The sequence below is a fragment of the Bactrocera latifrons genome, unplaced genomic scaffold (genome assembly GCF_001853355.1).
Source record: "Bactrocera latifrons isolate USDA-ARS-PBARC rearing strain unplaced genomic scaffold, ASM185335v1 scaffold_346, whole genome shotgun sequence".
Classification (NCBI taxonomy): domain Eukaryota; kingdom Metazoa; phylum Arthropoda; class Insecta; order Diptera; family Tephritidae; genus Bactrocera; species Bactrocera latifrons.
In genome coordinates, this window is record NW_017536986.1 from 10032 (window position 1) to 30801 (window position 20770).

Consider the following 20770-nt stretch of genomic DNA (forward strand, 5'->3'; position numbering starts at 1 on the left):
CGAAATTGTTTTTGAATTCGGTTCGCAAGATTTTTAGAGAACTTCGCAACTGATCTTCCTGAAATTTTGCAAAGGTCTTTGAGATACAATTCTTAAAGACTTTGGCAAAGGATTTTTTTTTCGATTACAACTATGTGAAAAAAAGATGGCGAAATTTTCACTGAATTTTTTGTAAAAATCCAATTTTCAGTATTTTTTATACCTTCGTCCAAGTTCTAAGTTAAGGGTTTAAGTAAAAATTTCTCGCTTTAAATGATTCTGTAATCAGTTATCCTGCCAACACGGGCGCATCTTTTTTTCGAGGGATCGTAGGAAATGACGTCGCAATGGCTGAGTTCAGATATTTTTCTCTTCAAATTTCAGAATTTCTTTGTTAATAGTGTATGTTTGTGACATTAAAAAATTCTAATAATATATTTAACTTTTTGTATAAAACACTTTTTATAAAATTGTTGAAAAAAGGCTGTTTTATACCCGAGCAAGCCATGTAATACATTAATTTAATTAAATACACCAAAATATTAATCAAACTGTATTGAGTCGATCAACATGAGATATTGGGATCCTCAGTTATCTCGCTGACACAACGATCTTCCAGCACTATATTAGTGGTTTTTGTAGTACACTGTAACCCGAAAATATTGGTACAAACGATTCCCTATTAATTAAACGAGCTTATAATTATAAAAAAAAAATAATATTTGTTGGAGAAAATAAACCAATTTTCCTAAAATCTATGACGAGTGAGTACTTGATCCCATATTTTTCCTTCGCACTGTGCTACCACTTCATTTTTATAATTCTCCTTCATTATTCTAAAAATAGTTAGCGTCTGGTTTTAATGGTGACATTAAACTTTTATGTTGCAAGGCATACAACCGCATAATAAACATAATGACACATAACTCACTGCGCATGCCTCTTGGCGTATTATCTACATGCCGGTCGGTCATTGTTGCTACAAAACTATTTCAACATAAACACATGTGCGCCGGCTGACCACCAAATAGTCSCGGTAATTAAATTTCCTTTCAAATGAACAAACAAAAGGTGAATGAATAAACAACAGCTTTCGTTGCTAAAAGTTTGTAAGAAGCAAAATCATAAAGCACATAAAATTAAAACAAAAATTACACTAAAAGTGCGCCAGCCGAAAGCAGTTATGTTTGAATATAGATATATATATATATATAATTTGTGTGTATGTGTTTGAATTCGCTCATAGTTTGCTTTTTACATTTTTTCGACTTTCTTTATTTATTTTGTTGACAATAGCATGCATATATGTATGTATGAGCGTCTAATACACACATTTACAAAACAGGTTGGCACAACATTACCCATACGCCATGTACGACACATATAGGCTACCCACTAGCGGCGCGATGAATCTGCAACCGGCTGGCTAGCTGGTTGGCCAAAGCAGATGCGTCGCATCTCACCGATTTTCGCAAGTGGAAAGTGACATTCCTCTCACTCAGCATGCCTCAGCATGCACAACAAACACACACATGTACACTATAATATAAAAAATTATATTTAAATAAATTCAGTTGCACACACATACTCAGACATGCATATTTGAATACATGGCTACCTATCATTAACGGTATGTATGTGTGTCGTTGCGTATAAGAGTGCTACATATATGTGGCTCGGGGCCAAGTAAGCTTTGTGGCATATGCTTCTTTTATGAATTTCATTTATTATTATTTTTGTTTTTCTATTTACATGCATCTTCTTTGGTGTCTTACTGCGCTTTTTCCTGTGTCTTTATATTTACATGCATATATTAACGCAKCTTTGTATATACTCATGTCTATTTAAGCGCCTTCAGTTGCACATGTGCATTTGCTACAGATTTATTGAATTTTCTTCGTGTTTTATTTTGCTCGCGTACGCAGCATCGCCAGTTCAATACCGCATCGGATCGGTCGGTCGGTCGGTCGGTCGGTCAGTGGGTAGAGTTGCAGCCTGTAGCCGTAACTAACTGTGCGTATCCAGTTAGTCATTCCGTGACTGTTAGCATTGTGTCGTCGTTGTCGTGGCATGTTGCACGCGCTTAGCGGATGCATTGCCATTATTTGTGCACACACACAACTGTAATATACAATAAAATGTAGATTTGATTAGATTTGATTGCTCTGTGTCACGTGTTGTCAAAAACAAGAAAATACCGCTTGATATTTTAATAAGTAAATGTCGCACAATACGCAAATGTGAAGTGAAAACAATACAATTATAATTACTAAAATATATACAAATATATACTGATTCCTAAAAGTGAGTTTGTGTGTTGTTTGTAATAGAAATAATAAACAATATTAAATTCTTTATTTAAATTTTTTTTCAAACAAAATCTTTATTTTCTGTTGTACAGTGTAGCTAATTTGAATGTTTTGACGTCGAAATTTAATTAAAGGAAAGCGATTTGCTTAGATCTTTTATCTTTTAAAATTAAATATTGTTTCAGCGATTCAATATGCAAGAATAATGAGACATTTTATGCCAAAATCAAAGACTAAGCTAATTTTTAACTAGAACTTTTTCTTTTTGCTCCAATGTGACCCGGACTTATCAAAAAGTATTTGCAATACAGTTCTTTAATATYGTCTTAAAAATAGGCTCCTTTTCAGTCAATAGAAAGCTAATAGAAACAAAGATACAAAAATTGACATATGAAGATCAAACTTCTCACGATCAAAATAAAAAAAAAGGTTGTGCCCATCTATTTAAGATATGTATTATACATACATAACGGAAAGTTTTTTAACGAYTCGGTTTGTGCGCGCAGTTTAATATATATTTGATCAGAAGTTATAAAGTGATCATTCAAGAAAGTTTTTCCGAGAATATARCAAAAATATGATAAAAGGTGTTGAGACTTCAGCAGTGGTCAGAAAATGTCTTTCTTGCGTTAATCAAGACGACATTAAAGAAAAACAGATAATTATAGTCGCTACTTGTTTTTAAACACAATCTAAAATAGCTGAGGGCWACGTTTAATTAACAGTTCCCATCAGAGAGGAAATTGAAAACTAAAAATAACAAATCACAACTACAACAGCGCCTAACAAGATCGGCAAAATTTCTATTTTTGAAAAATTAGATAATTTGCYAAAAGTTGTTGCCTACATTTAGGGTGATAAGACATAAGTTCGATCTTGATGACAAAAACAAGCTTCTTGGTTCATAATTAACTTAATCTTTGTGTATAAATTTTTGTGCACATCTATAAACACACGCATAGGGCTTATAGTGACCTACGCATACCCACAACAAGTCAACGTTCATTAATGCGTCAGCTATGCAACTTGATGTGTAAGCTCATTCATTCAAGCTCTTCTTGACATTCGCGTTGGCGTTAATGTTTACCCTAAGCCAGTGGCTAACTTTTTTCTTTTGTTGTTGTGAGTGTTACATTGTTGAGACCTTATCTCAGCATCAATTCACAGACACTCTTGCCTTCACGCGCATGCATGTATGCGAATGTGTATGTATGTATGCTGTGCCAGCAACTGGCTTGTTTGTATTATCAATTGCCTACAAACTAAATTGCTCAGTTCGTGTTTTGTTTGTTGCATTTAGCTTAAGTCGTCTACCATTCAGTTAGTCGAAGGCCGTAGAATACGCTGCATACTTATTCATACATACACGTACATTGTATTGTTTTTGTAGTGAAAATAGAAAGTGGTCCATAGTGCTCTCACTTTGTCGCTACAACGCGCATTTGATTTGTGCAACGGTAAATTTTTCAACGTATTCACAATGTGAATGCCAAACCGCAAAACGWGATTTCAGCTAAGGAAAATATTATTCGCAATTGATTACATATTTTATATATATGATATGCATATGTACATACATATATATAAATGCATACAAAAATTTAGCTGGATATATGGTATTTACGAATATATGAAAAAATATTATTTTCAAATATTTGAAGATGCATGTATTTTTGGTTGAAGTGTAAATGGGGGAATCTTATCGAAAAATTCGAAAATGCGGCTTTAGCAGCTGAGTTATTATTTTGGAAACTTAAACTGTTCTAAATCTAATAGAAAATATATTTTTATTGCATCTACTTTTCTTTCTACCTTTTGCTGCATATAACACTTTTTGAAATTTTGAATCTGATCTGTTTTTATTTAAAAAGCCTCTTTTTTAAATATTATCTAATCACTGTGAGATTTCCAGTCGTTTTTTCCCTAGTTGCAACTTTTTTTGATTAATAAAAAATATTAAAATTTTGCTCATATTAGAAAAAAAATATATATGTAATAATGTCAAAACTTATTTCTGGATCATCTTTATCTATAGTTTAGTAGCTTACTTTTCTCTTCATTAAAATTTTAATAATTTTTATTTAAAATTTAAATTTATTATAAGCATTATTTTCTTATTTCTCATTTCAGTTAACTCCTTAAACGGTGCGGTGGTTTCCTTCCGCCACGCTGTCGGGTATATGTGCATGTCGGAGAAGTGCAGCTAAAATTTGAACAAAGCCTACAATTACACATAAAAATTATAATAAATCTCAACAAAACCAAAACACAGTAAAATCAACAAAATGGGGCGACAATTGCGGCCTTCTGTGCTCGCAACTTTATTCTGTTTAGTGTTCATAGCTAAGGTGAGTATAATATTTCTTAACACATCTACCGATGACAATTCAGTGGAAACATTTGAAGTTGGAACAAAAAATTAACAATCCTCACAATCTAATGCCCCCAAAAACAGTTAATAGGCTTTATAAGTTCAATATGGGATTTATTTCTTGCTATGAGCTGCTAGCGCAATAAAAAACAGGAGAAAAGAAGGTGGCTGGCAATGCCCATCTACTTTATCTTTCTCCATCGAAGCACAATGTGCCAAAATACTCGGACCGATGTAACTTCACAGAATTTTTGTGCATTCGGTTTCGATTAATTTTTGGAGCGCCATTTGCTAGATTGTTGGACAGTTTCGACGTCATATTCATAAACTCACTTCTCGTCTCCATTAAATTTATGTTTGATGAATGTAAGGCACTTAGCTACGTTGTCAAGCATCTCTTTTGACACCACCATTCACTTATGTAAAAGATTCAGGTATTTTGGCACGAGTCTAGCAATGACAAACTTCCATAGGAGATATTGAGACCCAATGCCAAAAATATGTTGAGTCGATCCATTAAAGATATTGAGATGAGACGGTTCCCACGACAGTCGGGCTAAGTAACCGGAACGAACTTGGATTTTTATCCGGCCAAGAACTGTCAACCTGATACCATGCCTCGAAATTASTTCAGGACTTTTTCTGCCGCTGCAACAACAATAACAACAACAACAGATGTTGAAATTCGGTCCGTCGTGTCAAACTTATTTGCTTGGTCACTAGAGGTCATCAGCTTTATTCAGCTTTTCAATCAACCAATCTTCTGTGTATGCAGAAATGCAGTATTACACACTTAACTACCTATGTATGTACATACATTAGGGTAAGGTACACTGTAGTGGCAACCAGAGATTGTTGCTTATGGCCGATACGAAGATGCACATTTGTACATATATATAAGCAAGTAAGCCGTGTTTCATAATGTTCGAATGGAAATAAGTTCGTTTTTCTACATGTTTGAACGCCGTCAAATAGCCACGAATAACGGCAAATGTTAGAAGCTGCAGAATGAGATTGTTCTGAGATATATTATCATATACATTCGTGTGTGCGTGCATGCTCGTATGCAAATAAGCAGTAATGAATAAAGAAGATTAAAGTAATAGCTGCTCAATCCATAAATATGCAAAAAGCTCATCTGTAATTCAGTAGACACGAAAATCGCTTTGTAAGCAATTATTATTCTAATTGGTAACACACAAGTTTACATTTACACTCATATAATATTTATTTATTTTATTTTATTTTATTTTGTTTATTTTTTTATAAAATAAAACTTATTTTATTTTTCATGCTTCAAATGTATTCATACACACAATACCATTTTGTATGTGCAGACAAAGACATGTGGGAATTCGTATACATCACTTGCCGGTTTTGCCATTCGTTGATTCGTTGAGTTGCTTAGCGCCACAGCGCAGTTATGCTCTAATTTTTACAAGTTTTGACTTTCTTCTGCAGATATTTTTCGCGCTTTATTAATCACAAGCCAAGCTCAGACTCTTTCAGTATTGCTTAGCTAGCGATTTTGTTGTACATACACGAGCGTATATGTGCAAGCATCTTCATATGTATCTGTTTTTATTCCCAATTTGCTAATTACAATTTAGGCACGCAAGCGGAAATTCAGAAATTCAGAAATTTAAGAAAATTTCTGTTTTCTTTTACAATGTGCATTGATTTATAATGGTATTAGAGCCCGATCAGTTATTTGGCGCGATGCATTATGGTTAGTATCTGCGCCTCTGCACTTACGTTCTACAAGAGTCTTCGCAAATTAAAAGATTTTTTTTATAAGAAAGTTTATAACGGTAGCGAAATTTCGATTTCGATCTTTTGTTCGAAAATTGTACCATTGCCTTGGAGAATATTCCATGTCAAGTTTTGAAAGATACATATATTGACAAATAAAAAAAGTTTTCCTTACACAACTAAGGAACGTGTTTTGCAAGCATCAGCAAAATACGATAAACGATGCCGTCTAAGGTTAATATATGCTATTCATGATAATAGCAATGAACTTGCTCCTCATTGCGGCTGTAAAAAGTGCCTTAGTAGATTTAAACGTAATTGCTATTATTTCAAAGTGCATCTTACCATTTCAAATATTTCCTTCAGACGTCCACACCGATATGAATTAAAGAGTCTTATTCAAACTTCCAACCTCTTATCCGCATGTAAAATTTTTTCGAAAGCCTACAAAAATTTTCGATGATTAAAGTGACCATCATTTTGGTTCCAATAATACATTCCATTTACGCAAATTAGGTGCACTTTCATGCATATGTATATACTCACGTGTGTATTGGATTCGTTTGCTTATGTAACGAGTTCTGTCGAATTTGACTTTCGAAATTCATACCGAAGCACAACTGAACTCGCAGCTTCCATTATTTCGGCTTTTTTTCTCATAAATTTTCATCTTTCTTCGCTTTGTTTTTTCAATTATCTTTAAAGCGCTTTTTCGCTCTAAACAACTTTCGTTTTTAACATTCCGACATTAAGACCGAAAATTTGTAACGCCAGCCACAATTTATGCGCACCCATACCAACAAAATSACAAGGTATTTTATGTGCGACTCACTTGTGCCCACATACATATAGTATATGTGCCCAAACGCCCGTACGTATGTAAGTATGTGTGCCTTTAAGCCAAGATGCAAAAGTCACAACATCCGCTTCATTCGTATATTCCAGTAAAATTGTAACCGATTTCCTAACAAAATGTTCGGCTTAAATTTTCACAGTCAAAACAACAATGAACAACAACTCAGTCGACTTGCTACATAAATATGAACTTATATGTTTGTAACTGCACATTTATGCATGTATTGTTGTTGTAGTCTCAGCGCCAGTCACTTCGAATCGCCTCCATAACCGTATTTTTTGTGCATTAACTCTACGCGGGATAGCCAGAAAGGGCTGAAGTAAATGTTGTATAATACTTTTGTGCATTAAGGTGGGTCGTAGCTGAGAGCAACACTTTAATAATATGTATCTATAAAATTTGGTTAAAACGTATTTATTCAAATTTTTTTAATATAAAATAAATAATATTGAAACTTGTAATTTAGTAAAGCCGTGAAAAAATATTAGAAAAAATACGCATCATTTTTATAAAATTGTTGTTGCTGGATATTTTAGCTAGGTAGCTATGAGAAATACAATATATATAATATTTTCATTGCTGATTAAGATTAGAGTAACCGTGGATACCAAAAATTTTACCATTTTGTTATACTCACATTTCAAAACACAAACCCACCCTAATGTTTACTTTCAGTTGCATCTACTCATGGCTGCATGTACTTTGTAAACATGTACGTACATGTGTAMATACTTGTATGACAAAAATACTTTTTGGGTTTTTACACCGCGTTATTTTCGTCGGTGTTCGCCTCTTTCGCTTTAATTTGTTGATTGTTGTACCCACAAAAAAAAGTTGGCAAGCGTCCGTTAATCTGTTTTCTCGGTAGGAAGAATACCTGTAGCCTGCAAAACGCAGCTGCGTACACACACATAGCATGCAAACATACCAATGCACTTAAAATTGTTTTTATTTATGGCGTATTTAAAATCCAACTCAGCAAAATTAGTGTAGCTTGAAGCTTTTCGTTTCGTTGGCTGTTGGTTGTTATGCAACCGAAAAAGGCGATTACAGCGCCTTTTGTGCACCCAAAGTTTGGGCTAAATGTATGTGACGTTGTGTTGAAGTCATAACTTTTTGTTTTCTTTTGGTGTTTTGTAACTTTTTCGTCAGCGAGGTGTAGCGAATTTGCCCCAAAGTAACACCAAAATGCTGTGCTAAAAGTATGAGATATGTGCGTTTGGTATTAACATGTATATATGTATGCACATATTCATATTCATATGTGTACATACATATATTCGTGTTTTAATGTGTTCCGATGTTATGGTGATTTAATCAAAAAATTATATCCATTTTCACAGTCAGCAAAATTTGATTTATGAATTACTCTTYTTCAACATATGTACATAAGCAAATACATAACCACATATACATAAGTACACATGGTGACGCAACCATAATGATTTAGTCGAAAAGTTGACGTGTATTCGCTCCGAATATTTAACTTTGAAACAATCAAATTCGGTTTTTTTGCAATGCCGGCAGTAAACGCTGCGTTAACAGCTTAATCATATCAATTTGCATTGTAAATTCCTTGCGTGWAGTAGTTTTTATAAGACTTGCCAACAATTGTTAATCCAATTACATATTTATATATACATATTTTTTAATTCTACGGAGAGCAAGATATACATATAATACTGTTTATGGGATATTTAATATTAATCATCATATGCGGCATCCGATTATTGCTGGCTGGTTTTCACTACATATGTGGGGCTAAACCCCTTTCAAAGCTTTTATTGATGCTTTTCTATGCATACTATCATACTATATAAGAAGGAAATTGTATAATGTATACCTTTATACAAGAACCCAGTAACTAAAAGAGTAATTTTCAAACGAACGAGGCAAGGATTAAAATAGAGAGATCAAAGAGGAGTTTTTTAATCTTTAATAAATTATAATTTTGAAATAGACTTACAACTAAAGCCAAAAAAATAAAAAAAATATATATTTTATAATTATCAATTAAAAAAGAAAACGCGTGGTCTTCGAAAGCACTGGAGCTAAAAATCGCAAATAAMGAAGTTTCCATCTATCAACTTCATTTTTTGAATACGTCCTTTTGGTCGATCACTTTGTAGGCCAACTATATGTTGTAGTCGTGCAACGTGAAAATGAACACAGGTTCTTTCTCTGACTAAATGGGATATGCGCTTACTGCTTTCCGGCGCTATTGGCTATCTCAGCAGCTATCATGACCGGAGGAATAATAGTCCCACCAAATTTTGTGATGATATATTTTTCAATAGAAAAGCTTTTCATGCAAGGACTTCATTTTGATCGTTCAGTTTGTATRGCAGCTATATGCTATAGTGGTTCGACCGATWTCGGCGCTTCCATCATATAAGCTGCAGAGAACGACGTGTTCAAAATTTCAAATCGATTTTTGGAAAGCCTTGTTCAGGTTATAGAATTGTTTCAATAATAATAAAAATTTCGCAATTGTTTTTTGTGGAATAATTCAGTTTAGTTAGTTTATTAWAGCGCTGGATCCTCAAGAGATAAATTTTGATCTCATGATGGCACTTTCGAGATGGAGCTAAAACTGGTAGCGATTAAAACCGAACGTTTGAGGGCTCATGCGTTCAATTGACAAATTTTCCAAATAAATCTACCAACGTAGTAATAAATTATTGCTCATTTCCATTTCCCCTCTCTTAACTAACCTAGTAATCAGTACTTAATATTTATTTTCTTTTTACTTCACTTAGGACGTTGTCTGCGAGGGACCACACGTCGATTCAGCATCCTTACCATTGGAACATAGATCCGTTTACGGCCCACCTGCACCGTCGCCTGTCTATGGCGCTCAACAAGGTCCAGTACCCGCYGGTGTTAGCAACGAAATCTCCGACGAAGCCTGGCCACTCTCCGCTACCAATGATAGTCCGCAAATCAAACATTTACAGGTGCAATGCGAAAAGACACACATGCGTGTTAACATCGAATTCGATCGTCCCTTCTATGGTATGATCTTTTCGAAGGGCTTCTATAGCGATCCACACTGTGTGCATCTGAAACCTGGTACTGGTCAYTTGAGCGCCACTTTTGAGATCTTCCTCAATAGTTGCGGCATGACCAGTTCAGCTAATCACAATGCGGCCGGTTACGGTGCACCAACGCCTTCGGGTAGTTATGTGGAGAATACGATTATCATACAATATGATCCTTATGTGCAAGAGGTGTGGGATCARGCCAGAAAACTGCGTTGCACATGGTACGATTTTTACGAAAAAGCCGTCACATTCCGCCCRTTCCAAGTTGATATGCTGCATGCGGTTACGGCCAATTTCCTCGGCGATAATCTACAGTGTTGGATGCAAATTCAAGTAGGCAAAGGTCCATGGGCTTCTGAAGTATCAGGAATTGTGAAAATTGGTCAGACTATGACGATGGTTTTGGCTATTAAAGACGATGAGAACAAATTCGATATGTTGGTACGCAACTGTGTAGCTCATGATGGCAAACGTGCACCCATACAATTGGTCGATCAAAACGGTTGTGTGGTACGTCCAAAGATTATGAGCAAATTCCAGAAGATTAAGAATTTCGGGCCATCAGCGTCGGTTGTCAGTTTCGCCTACTTCCAAGCATTCAAATTCCCCGACTCTATGAATGTACACTTCCAGTGCGTAATACAAGTTTGCCGTTATAACTGTCCCGAACCCAAGTGTGGACCTGGACTGCCAGGTGGTGAATACGGTGTACCACAAATTGGCAATAACGCGCTGTCAGCAGAATATGGCGCACCAGAACCATATGATCGCAACGATTACCAATTGGGTGGTCTGCCACCAGCTGCCTATCCAGATCCACGTCACCAAGCTGCTGATGCCACCGGTGCCTACTCTGAAAATCAACCCGATGTAGTGCCCTCACCTCAAGCACAAACTGCCGGCGTCACCACACCCGAGGCTGGGTTACAAAGTTCACAAGCGACACCACAAAGCTCCAACGAGTTGCATATGCCACCGCCACCATTACCTGGTCAACCTGGTCTCTATAGTACTGTGAAGCGTAAAGACGATATCGAGGGTGGTAATCTAGTGTCACTRGGTGGACGTCCTCGTTCGGTTGAAGGACTTGACGATTTGCGTGGCGTACGCAGACGACGTGATACGATAGATATTGTGGTGAAACCGCGTATCTACAAGCGCGACACGCAGGAGATGACCGACGTGAACACAAGCCGAACCATTCAAGTGGTGGCGCCTGGCGATGTCAACTTTGCGCTCAACAATAACTCCAACAATGAGACCGTAGTCATACAATCGGCACGATCAGCTGATCCTGAAACGATTTGTATGTCAGTGCCGAGCTTCGTCGGTGGCCTAGTAATGTTGTTGTTGGTGCTAGCAGTAGCATCTCTAGTCGCTGCATTCCTCTTCGTGCGAGTACGGCATTTCGATCGGAAAGGTGCCTCCATGGCGTATGTTAACTAATTGAGGAAAATGTTCGATGCCCAAAGCGAAAAATTCAACCACAACCACTGCCTGCTATCACTCACACTGCTCAAAGTTAAGAAAGACGGTCGGGTTGCCAGTCGGAAGTGGTTGGAGCAGACGAACTGACGCTTATACAGAAACGATATTTGTCATCACACATCAAATAACATCAAACCACATAAAAAAGCTAAATCATACACACAAGCGAGCACAATCGAACGGTAAACAAATCAGATATCCGCTGAAAAGTTCCTTTTGGAGATCGTGCGGTCGTATGTCTGTGTATGGTACGTGGACGCAATCACGATTACACCAGTTTCTATTTGCACGACTGCCAGCGGAGGCGGAAACCGAATCGAACATGCATATTGGGATGGGTGTAAACTCGTTGCGGCCCATTCAGCATCCCATCACCAAATCCGACGAACCTAATTTATAGATATTTCACTGCTTCTAATTTATTTAATTTATTTATTTATTCTATCTACATATTGTACGAAACGCGAGAAATAAACACTTTTTAAAGACACAGTCTCTTTAATATTATGTTGTTAGGCTTCCCTAATAAATGCTTGAATAATTTCGACTCAACGCCTGGGGTGTGACGTACRTGGGTACGATGCTCCGGCTCAAATCAGTCGTTTAACCTAAGGTTCAATTTTAAAATAAAATATAAATATATAAATATTAATCAGCAATTGATGAATTATGCGATACGAAATAGAAAAGAGATAAGTGAAAAAGAAAAGAGAGGGGAGAAGAGCAAAAACAAAATCAAAAAATCTTACAAATAAGTTAACGTAGCAACTTGTGTATATATTAAATTATTTTTATTTAATAGACCTGAATAAATTTGTATTTGACATGAAAGGGTTGTTGTTGTTATTTTCATTACGTTGCTCCTATTGCAGATATACCATCTGATTCAATTTATCTCGGACTGACAAAAAAACTATATTTTCACGTATTTTAATAAAAATCTTTATTATAGCCTTTAAACACTTGTAATAATTGCAATCAGCAAATTTTGTTGATTTTCTGTCCGTTTCAGCTCATTTTAGGAGCGCCATTCACTGGACGCAATGTAAGCTCAAGAAGCACTTATATAATAGTGGCCTAGTTTTTTGTGCAAATTGCCGGTTCGGCGAGTTAGAGTCTAACCAGAACACCTGCTAAAAGACTGACCAGCAATCTGTAGGCGTAGAGTTAAGGCCATGTTCTCAAATAGGGATCACATCATCTCAATAATACCTAGCAGTATATTGGAACTTATCAATGTGCTAGGGCTATTTGAGACATTTTTACTTAGGAGAGGGCACAATAGAACTTAAGTCTCAGTGCAATCTTCACTTTCTTATCTAATCTAATCTAACTTCATCCACGTCTCTTCACCATATCTTTTGCAACCTCTATTCGATGTCGCTTTTGTAAAAGATTCTAGTCTTTTGGTACGACTTCACCATTGACACGCTTCATACCCAAAACATTAACTCAAATGTGTCGAGTTTCTTTAAGTTTTTTGATATTATCGTCATTAACAGACGATATGCGAGTCCAAGCTTCATACCCAAAACAGTAAAACAATTAATAAGAGATTTTGAGATCATCTGTTATATCGTTGATGCCATCACGACTATTTTCAAATACTGTTGTTTATATTTTTCATTTATATTTTCATTAGCAGGTGTGAATGGACGACTCGAATGAGACAAGTTTTCAATGACTTCACGACTTTCCCTGAATATATTTTTCATGATAAAGTACACTTATAAAAGCACTTCTGTAACATTTCCAACTACTCCGTAGCCGAAATTCTCTTGGAAACACAAAATTTCAAGGCAAATCCTTSTTTCTTCCTCCTTTTCGTGCGATAAAAAAAACAGTGGGCCAATACACAATAAATGACATATATTGAACTTCACGAACATAAAAAGGCTGTGCCATTCTAGAAGATAATGACTTTTTTATTTAGGAACTAAAAGGCCTTAAAAACAATAAACACTARGTGAGTACAAGCGAGAGAAGGCTATCCACCAGTTAGCTATGTGAGGTGCTTCGAATGGATCGTAGTTATAATTAGAGCTGTTTAGATCAGCGTCGAAATTCAACRCAGAATAACTTTAGGCAACAGGTGCTACTTCGAACTGCGTAGGCAATTGAGAAGTAAAGTCCTCTCACGACTAATACAGACCGAATTCTACAAGTCAGTCATCATCCCCGCCCTGCTAAATGGTGCAGAGGTATGGACGATGACTACATCTGATGAGTCGGCGTTACGAATTTTTGAGAGAAGGTTCTGCGAAAGATTTATGGTCCTTTGCGTATTGGCAACGGCGAATACCGAAGTCGATGGCATGATGAGCAGTATGAGCAGTATGAGATATACGACGGCATTGACATAGTTCAGCTGATTAAGCAGAAGCAGAACAGCAGTTAGGCCGGCTAGTTTATGTCGTAAGTATGGATGAAAACACTCTAGCTCTGAAAGTATTCGACGCACTACCCGGCTGGGGCAGCAGTGGAAGAGAAAGACCTTCATTCCGTTGGAGAGATCAAATGGGATCTGGGCTATAACCACGTAAGCGGTGTCTACGCTAGTAAAGAAGCAGAAGAATATACATATAATTCATTAAAAAAACTGATAAAGTGGACAAATGTTTTATTTCAGCCGACCTTAGCACTTTTTACTTGTTTACTATCAGAAACTGTTGTTTATTATTATTATAATTAATGTACAATTAATATGTAAAAAATAGTAGGCAATTAACTTAATTTGTTTTTACAAGGAAGTAATATGTGCATGTTCATTTTCAATTAAAATCTCAACAAACATATGCACACAAACATATACTATATATGTATGTAAATGTATAATATCACTTACATTTGTGTGTACATATATGTATGCACATTCACAATTTACGTAAATATATTCAAATGTTAATATGTATTCAAATTTGAAGAACTCCAGAGCCCAGAATTATTTATTAATAATAAATCACACCCTAATGTAGCAGTGAAGAACTCTTAATCAGTATGTATATGATTAAGAATTTGCTTGAACAACAACTACATTAATTTAGATAAGCTTCCATTTCAAGGTTATTGTTTACAATGATGTTGCGATTTCCTAATGCATGCCTTGTTGGAAAAATATCGCTTATCTTGTTTTTATAAATTGCAACATAATTGATCCCCTTTTTAGCAAATTTAACTTAATTATTCAGACTTAATTTTGATAAGAACCGCCGAGCGTATAGACAATTTCCAGTATGATATTTTGCTTCAATATTGCAATTATGTTATCTTAAAAATTTCTTTATCTTCGCCTGATAACGCACTACAACTTGTGTACAAATTAACCATAATTTCCTTTATGCCACTTTAATAATACTATTGAGGCATGTAAATATGTATAGGAATTTTGCAAATCACTCACACTGCGCTGTAATAAATGTTCAAACAGAAAAAAACAAACAATTTTTTTTTAATTTTCGCTTAAAGCAGATATTTATTTTATAMAAATAATCAGTTAAAATTAGTATACATTTTTTGTTTGCACTTACTTTGTTTTGTTCTTACTGGTTTAGTTTTCTTTGGGATTGGAAAGATTTAAACTGCTATTTATATGCAAGTACATACACACATACGTATATTCGGAGACTTTAACAATATGCATTGGTTTATATACAAATATTATATTCATTTATGCAAGCAACATCCGGGCCATCCGTCAATTTATTTGACGTAGACGCGGCGAACACATTTTGTTGATGTTATCACAATGCTATATTACAATTGGTTTTATATATACATAAAAAGTGTTTCTATGTTTGTGCAGTTAATTTGTTTCGTCAAGTGTGCAATTAGTTTAACAAGTGCTTAACCTTGGTTACGCACTGCGCGCGTCATTTATTGTTGCAGGCACACTTACAACCAGCCCATCCATATCCTTTGTAAGAGTTATTTGACAACCTAGCCGGGAAGTTTCAGTAAGTTCATAAGCTAAGTCCAACATATCTAATTCTTCATCACTAGCTTTATCTGGCAGTTTCTCGAAATCTGCTGTTTTGAAGATTAAATGACATGTCGAACAGGTTAGTGTGCCTTCACATGCGCCAAAACCGTCCAAATCGATGTGATTATTAACCACCACATCCAATAAGGTATCACCAACTTTTCCCTTTGTTTGTATTTTCTGGCCATTTGCGCGTAAAAATGTAACGTTCACACTAAACAAAATTCCATATTTATTATAATAAACATCTAATGTAATCATAAAAGTAACTTACTCTTGGTGAAGTTGTGTGCCAACAGAAAATGTTCGCAAACAATGTTGATTCGTTATCGATTTAAGATTAATACGTCTTTGCAGTAAGCTAAAGTTACTTGAATTTTTTGAAAAGCTTCTGGCACTTTTGAGTACGGCAGCATTGATGGTGCACCTGACTAAATTTTGGGCGAATGCCATAATATCACTTCGATGGTGTATGAAAGACTTGCAGGGTCTGCTCGTTCGATATTGCAATCAAGCTCGGGTGTTGCCTGTTTTGTTACGTTGTTTTTTATCAATGTAACCCCTATATATAAATATTATTGAACAAAACACACCCGTTGATGTGCGAGTGCAATCAACTTATTTTGGAATCAAGTGCACGATACCTGATTACAGCAGCAAATTAAACAGAAACACACATTTGCACATTTGAACATCGAAATTTACCAGTGACAATTATTTGACAGTACAGCATATGTTGAAAAGGTTACCAGAAATACGGCTTACATCATGTTTTCATCCTAAAAATATACTATCACACAAAAATTGCCATGCTCTATTATATATATGTATATTGGATTTTTAAACGTAAATGTTAGATTCGCATTTGTTTTTTATATTATATAATTATTTTACGATATTTTTCGGAGATATTATAATATATGCCAGCACGTTAATGATTTGTGACTAATTTTTAATAATGAATGGGCAACTCTGAATAATTCTTGTAGTTCTCCAACACAGCTGTTAAGTTTATAGATTTCTAGTTTCAAAACTTTCATACAAATTAACTTGTTGACATATTTCCTAAATTTAAAATGTCCGATCTCTGGAACGAATTTGAATTAAAAAAGCCTCCTCAACTCACAGTGACTGTTCCAAATAAGAATACACCAAGTGGTAAACCATGCGACAGTCTCATTTTATAATATATAACAATAAGGAATTTTTTGCAGTTCGTCGTTTGCAGACGGCAATTCAACAATATTTTCGACGACATCGTCCACAAGAAGTTGAATTCGCCGAGACATCTGCTCTGTTGGGAAGATTAATGGCACGTCGAAAGAATTCATTTCATGGCATGATGGGGTTTCGAGCGGTTGCAAAATGTAATGCTGCTACATGTCGACTGCTTCGCATTGATATCACGCGAGAACTTGAGCTTTTTCACGGATCTTTGCCTGATTTCGTGCTCAACTCCGCCGAAACGGTAGAGATGCCAACACAAAATAACTTCGATTATGTCCTAATACGTTTACTCAATACTCATGGGGTGTATGGGCGCATTCGCGAGTGTTGCCTACAAGCTGCTGAATACTTCGCCAAATTGATTCGTAATAACTTCTTTATGGATACAATCATACTTCTATTGGCAGTGCTAGGAAAACTATATAGCCTGAGCGCATTATTGGGTAATAAGTGTGTTGAACTTTACAATCAATTGCGACCGATGCGCGAGAAATTTCCACTATCAGAAAAAAGTGTGCAGTATGATATAAATATGCCGGAGAAATTGGAAAATTTCTCAGAAAACAAAACAATGGATGTACCTAATGCAGAGAGTACCTTCGTAAACAGTCCAACAACAAATCTGCAGATACTAGTTCGACCTTTGAAGCCGATGAAAGGGCGAAAATCCCTTGATGTAGGCACAGAGGTGTCCAGACCTACTAATCCCTCAACACAAACGAAAACTTTCAATGCCGATGTAGAATTAGCAAATGTTGAAACGACGAAACGCTTTRTCGTAAGAGAAAATGTATCACGGAAACTGTCTCTAAAACAGAGCATAACTAAAGATATATTGCCTCATGAGTGGATTGGAGCGACGCGTCTATTCCAAAAGAAATTATTGGCAAATGATCACAAAAAAGCTTTAAGCATATTTAGAAAATTTATTGTAAACAAAATTTCATAACATATGTATACATATTTCAAACAAATTTACCGCATACAGTGGACGAAATAGTCGCAATCACTTTATGATTTTGTGGACGAAATTTCTGCAAATAATTTCTGTTATAAACATGTGCATAATAAAATGTTGTATAAAAAAAGTCGTACGTACTTTAATAAACTTTTTAAAGTTTTTGGTTGTGGAATTTACATTAGAATCCTCATTTCGGGAAATAGTCGTATTTCTGCTCCATTCGCTCTCTCGATTTTGTGTTCTTACGTCCAGCGTAGTCACCACGCATCCTCCTTTACAAAGCTCAACATTCTCTTTACTATCWCCTTCTACACCTGAATCATTGTTCTCTCTTAAACCCGCGTCCACTTCATCTTTCATTTGATCGGGTTTGATACTTAAAGCACTTAATGAACTTCCAAGCCAATTAGCCACGCAAATTTTCGCTGGCAATGGTTTAGGTTTTGGCATAACTATTGGCTTTGAATTATTTTTCTGAACTTGTAATTGCTTATTTAAGTCGACGTCTATAACATCTTCTCGATTATTAAGATCTTCGGATGTAGCACCGCCAAAATTAAATAGATCCTCTGCTGAATCGTCACCGTTATCATCAGCACGCGCTCGTTTAGCAAGATTTGATTCTTCTTTTGTATTACTTTTTCCACCAAAGCAAAATAAGTCATCATCATCGCTGTTATCTAAGACAGCAATACGTGGGCGTTTCGTTCCCTGCTTCGACTTATCATTGTCAGTTGGTATATCATGAACCTCTGCAACTGTTTTCTGCAGAGTTAAATTGGGGACTTGTGACTTTTCTAGGAAGCCAGACATATTAATAATCGTACGTCTAGTTGACCTCTTATTTATTGCAATAGGCAATTGCTTATCGCAGGATTTAGGRGTTTCCTTAGAAGCGGCTGCAACAGAAGTTGATGCACCCTCATAAAGTGGAGAACTTATCGATTTTCTCTGTTGTCTCGTCACACGCCCAACTGGTGAGGTCTTTTTATCTTCCAAATGTACCTTCTTAGCGGCAAAGCTGAATAGATCATCTTCATCACTATTCATTTCAGAATTATCTTTATTGACAATTTGTTTAATTCCTCGCGTACGCTTTCGTTTATTAACTTCTTGTACACTTTCGGTAACTTGAAGCGAAGACATCACTACATCACTTGGCAATGAATCTTTTTGTTCAAATGTTTGTGATTCTAAGGTTACTGAATCGGTTTGATCTGCTCCGGTCGCTGGGAGTTCAATAGCGGATTTATCTGTCAAATGTGTACTAGCTGTGCTTTTGTGATCAGTTTCCGGTATAAACACTTCTGTTTCATCACCTACTAAAGTGTTCGAGYAATCGGTTTGTTTACCAGAACTCTGCAACACACCAGATCCAATTGATTCTGATTCAAAATCTAAGTTTTCCGCTTCTTTGTAACTTGGATTGCAATATATTTGTGTTGAGCAATGTATAATTGCGAAACCGATTTCATATTCAGGTATAGTACGTCGAGAATGTTGCTTAAGATAATCTTAAAAAAGAAGGTAGCATTATTCAATTTCCATTTATATATACGCATAARAATTATTTTTTCTTACCTTCGATAATGCTAACGGTCTGCGAACTTTGCGACTCTGTGGATGGCACGTATTGAATAACAACGACATCTTTTCTGACCAGAAATGATTTTTGTATTCCTACATTTAAATGTTTGCTCTTACCACCGGTCTTCTCCACAATCGGGGCATATATATTAAAGTGACGAGCATTTAAAAATACAAATGTTAAATTCTTAAAAATACTTTTTCTTTCCTCACGATAGCTCAAATCTAAATTCATAGGATTTGGTGGCATATACGATCCAGCATTAGGCAACGATCGCCGTCCACGGCGTGCAGCCTGCACCACACTACACCAGTAATCACAAGTTACAATGGGCTTTTTATCTATTATGGCATGCAAGAGCTTGGGGATGAGTTTAATCTCTGCTAAAGTTAAGTGCGTATATGTATCCTTCCAGCCTGTTAAAATGCTGCCTCCAAGAACTTGAATATATTGTTGTAGTTGTTTGTTAATTTCAACAGGTAATGCGGATATTGCAATAATGKGTGTAATTTTTGAAACTGACCATATGCTCTTTAAAACACCAAAACGTATGCGATCACCCTCTGATAGGGGGATACGTTCTTGTTTAGTTACAGCAACATTTTTCTCAATACCATTATTATGGAAGGTTCCATACTTAGAGCCAGCATCTTCAAGTTCTAACAACTCCATGGATTTATGATATTCGTTATCTACAGTCATAGTTTGCGTTATATGTAGAAAAGCATGTGTACGACTAATGGAAGAGTCGTCGCATATCACTAAATCTGCACCAACTCGGCCAACAGCATATTTAGACTTTTCATTGATGACAATAAGTGCATTGCCTATTTAGAAACCTTAATTTAATATATTTACTTTTCCAAGGAGTGTATATAGACTTACCGGTTGCGACGTTTGTTAAAAGCCACATTTTGTTGTGAAATGTTTACACTTTTGCAAAAAAATATCAAACAACCATTTATGAATGTATTTCAAATACAAAACACAAACATATAAATTTATACAAAAACAGTAATGCCAAACCTTTCAGTAGAGGGGGGAAAACTATTTTCGAGGCAGACAATTTTTTTAAATATGTAAATTTTTAAAAAGTTATTTAACCATTTGTAGTGGCATTTTAGTCAAATTTATATTATTTTATTGGTTATATAGTTAATTAACTGTACCTGTAAAATTCACATAGAACTTTTGTTTCACGTTGTGATTGTCATTT

At 35.6% G+C, this 20770-nt stretch overlaps 4 protein-coding genes across 4 annotated transcripts; 2 read left to right on the forward strand and 2 right to left on the reverse strand.

The window, feature by feature from the left end:
* Window positions 1-2015: 2015 nt before the first annotated feature.
* LOC108971507 lies at window positions 2016-12630 on the forward strand. Its single transcript, XM_018937622.1, has 3 exons — window positions 2016-2283; window positions 4419-4636; window positions 10027-12630. Exons 2-3 carry the CDS (start codon window positions 4574-4576, stop codon window positions 11755-11757), a joined length of 1794 nt encoding a protein of 597 aa, XP_018793167.1. The 5' UTR covers window positions 2016-2283; window positions 4419-4573; the 3' UTR covers window positions 11758-12630.
* Window positions 12631-15246: 2616 nt separating this feature from the next.
* LOC108971490 (adrenodoxin) lies at window positions 15247-16466 on the reverse strand. Its single transcript, XM_018937588.1, has 2 exons — window positions 16053-16466; window positions 15247-15992 (listed from the first exon to the last, which is right to left on the reverse strand). Exons 1-2 carry the CDS (start codon window positions 16229-16231, stop codon window positions 15653-15655), a joined length of 519 nt encoding a protein of 172 aa, XP_018793133.1. The 5' UTR covers window positions 16232-16466; the 3' UTR covers window positions 15247-15652.
* A 317-nt stretch (window positions 16467-16783) lies between these two features.
* LOC108971493 lies at window positions 16784-18098 on the forward strand. The gene is made up of 2 exons (XM_018937592.1): window positions 16784-16936; window positions 16993-18098. The coding sequence occupies exons 1-2, from the start codon at window positions 16855-16857 to the stop codon at window positions 17952-17954; spliced, it is 1044 nt and encodes a 347-aa protein (XP_018793137.1). The 5' UTR covers window positions 16784-16854; the 3' UTR covers window positions 17955-18098.
* On the reverse strand, window positions 17912-20548 carry LOC108971492 (nibrin). Its single transcript, XM_018937591.1, has 4 exons — window positions 20440-20548; window positions 19548-20381; window positions 18105-19480; window positions 17912-18039 (listed from the first exon to the last, which is right to left on the reverse strand). Exons 1-4 carry the CDS (start codon window positions 20465-20467, stop codon window positions 17971-17973), a joined length of 2307 nt encoding a protein of 768 aa, XP_018793136.1. The 5' UTR covers window positions 20468-20548; the 3' UTR covers window positions 17912-17970.
* Between the last annotated feature and the right edge of the window lie 222 nt (window positions 20549-20770).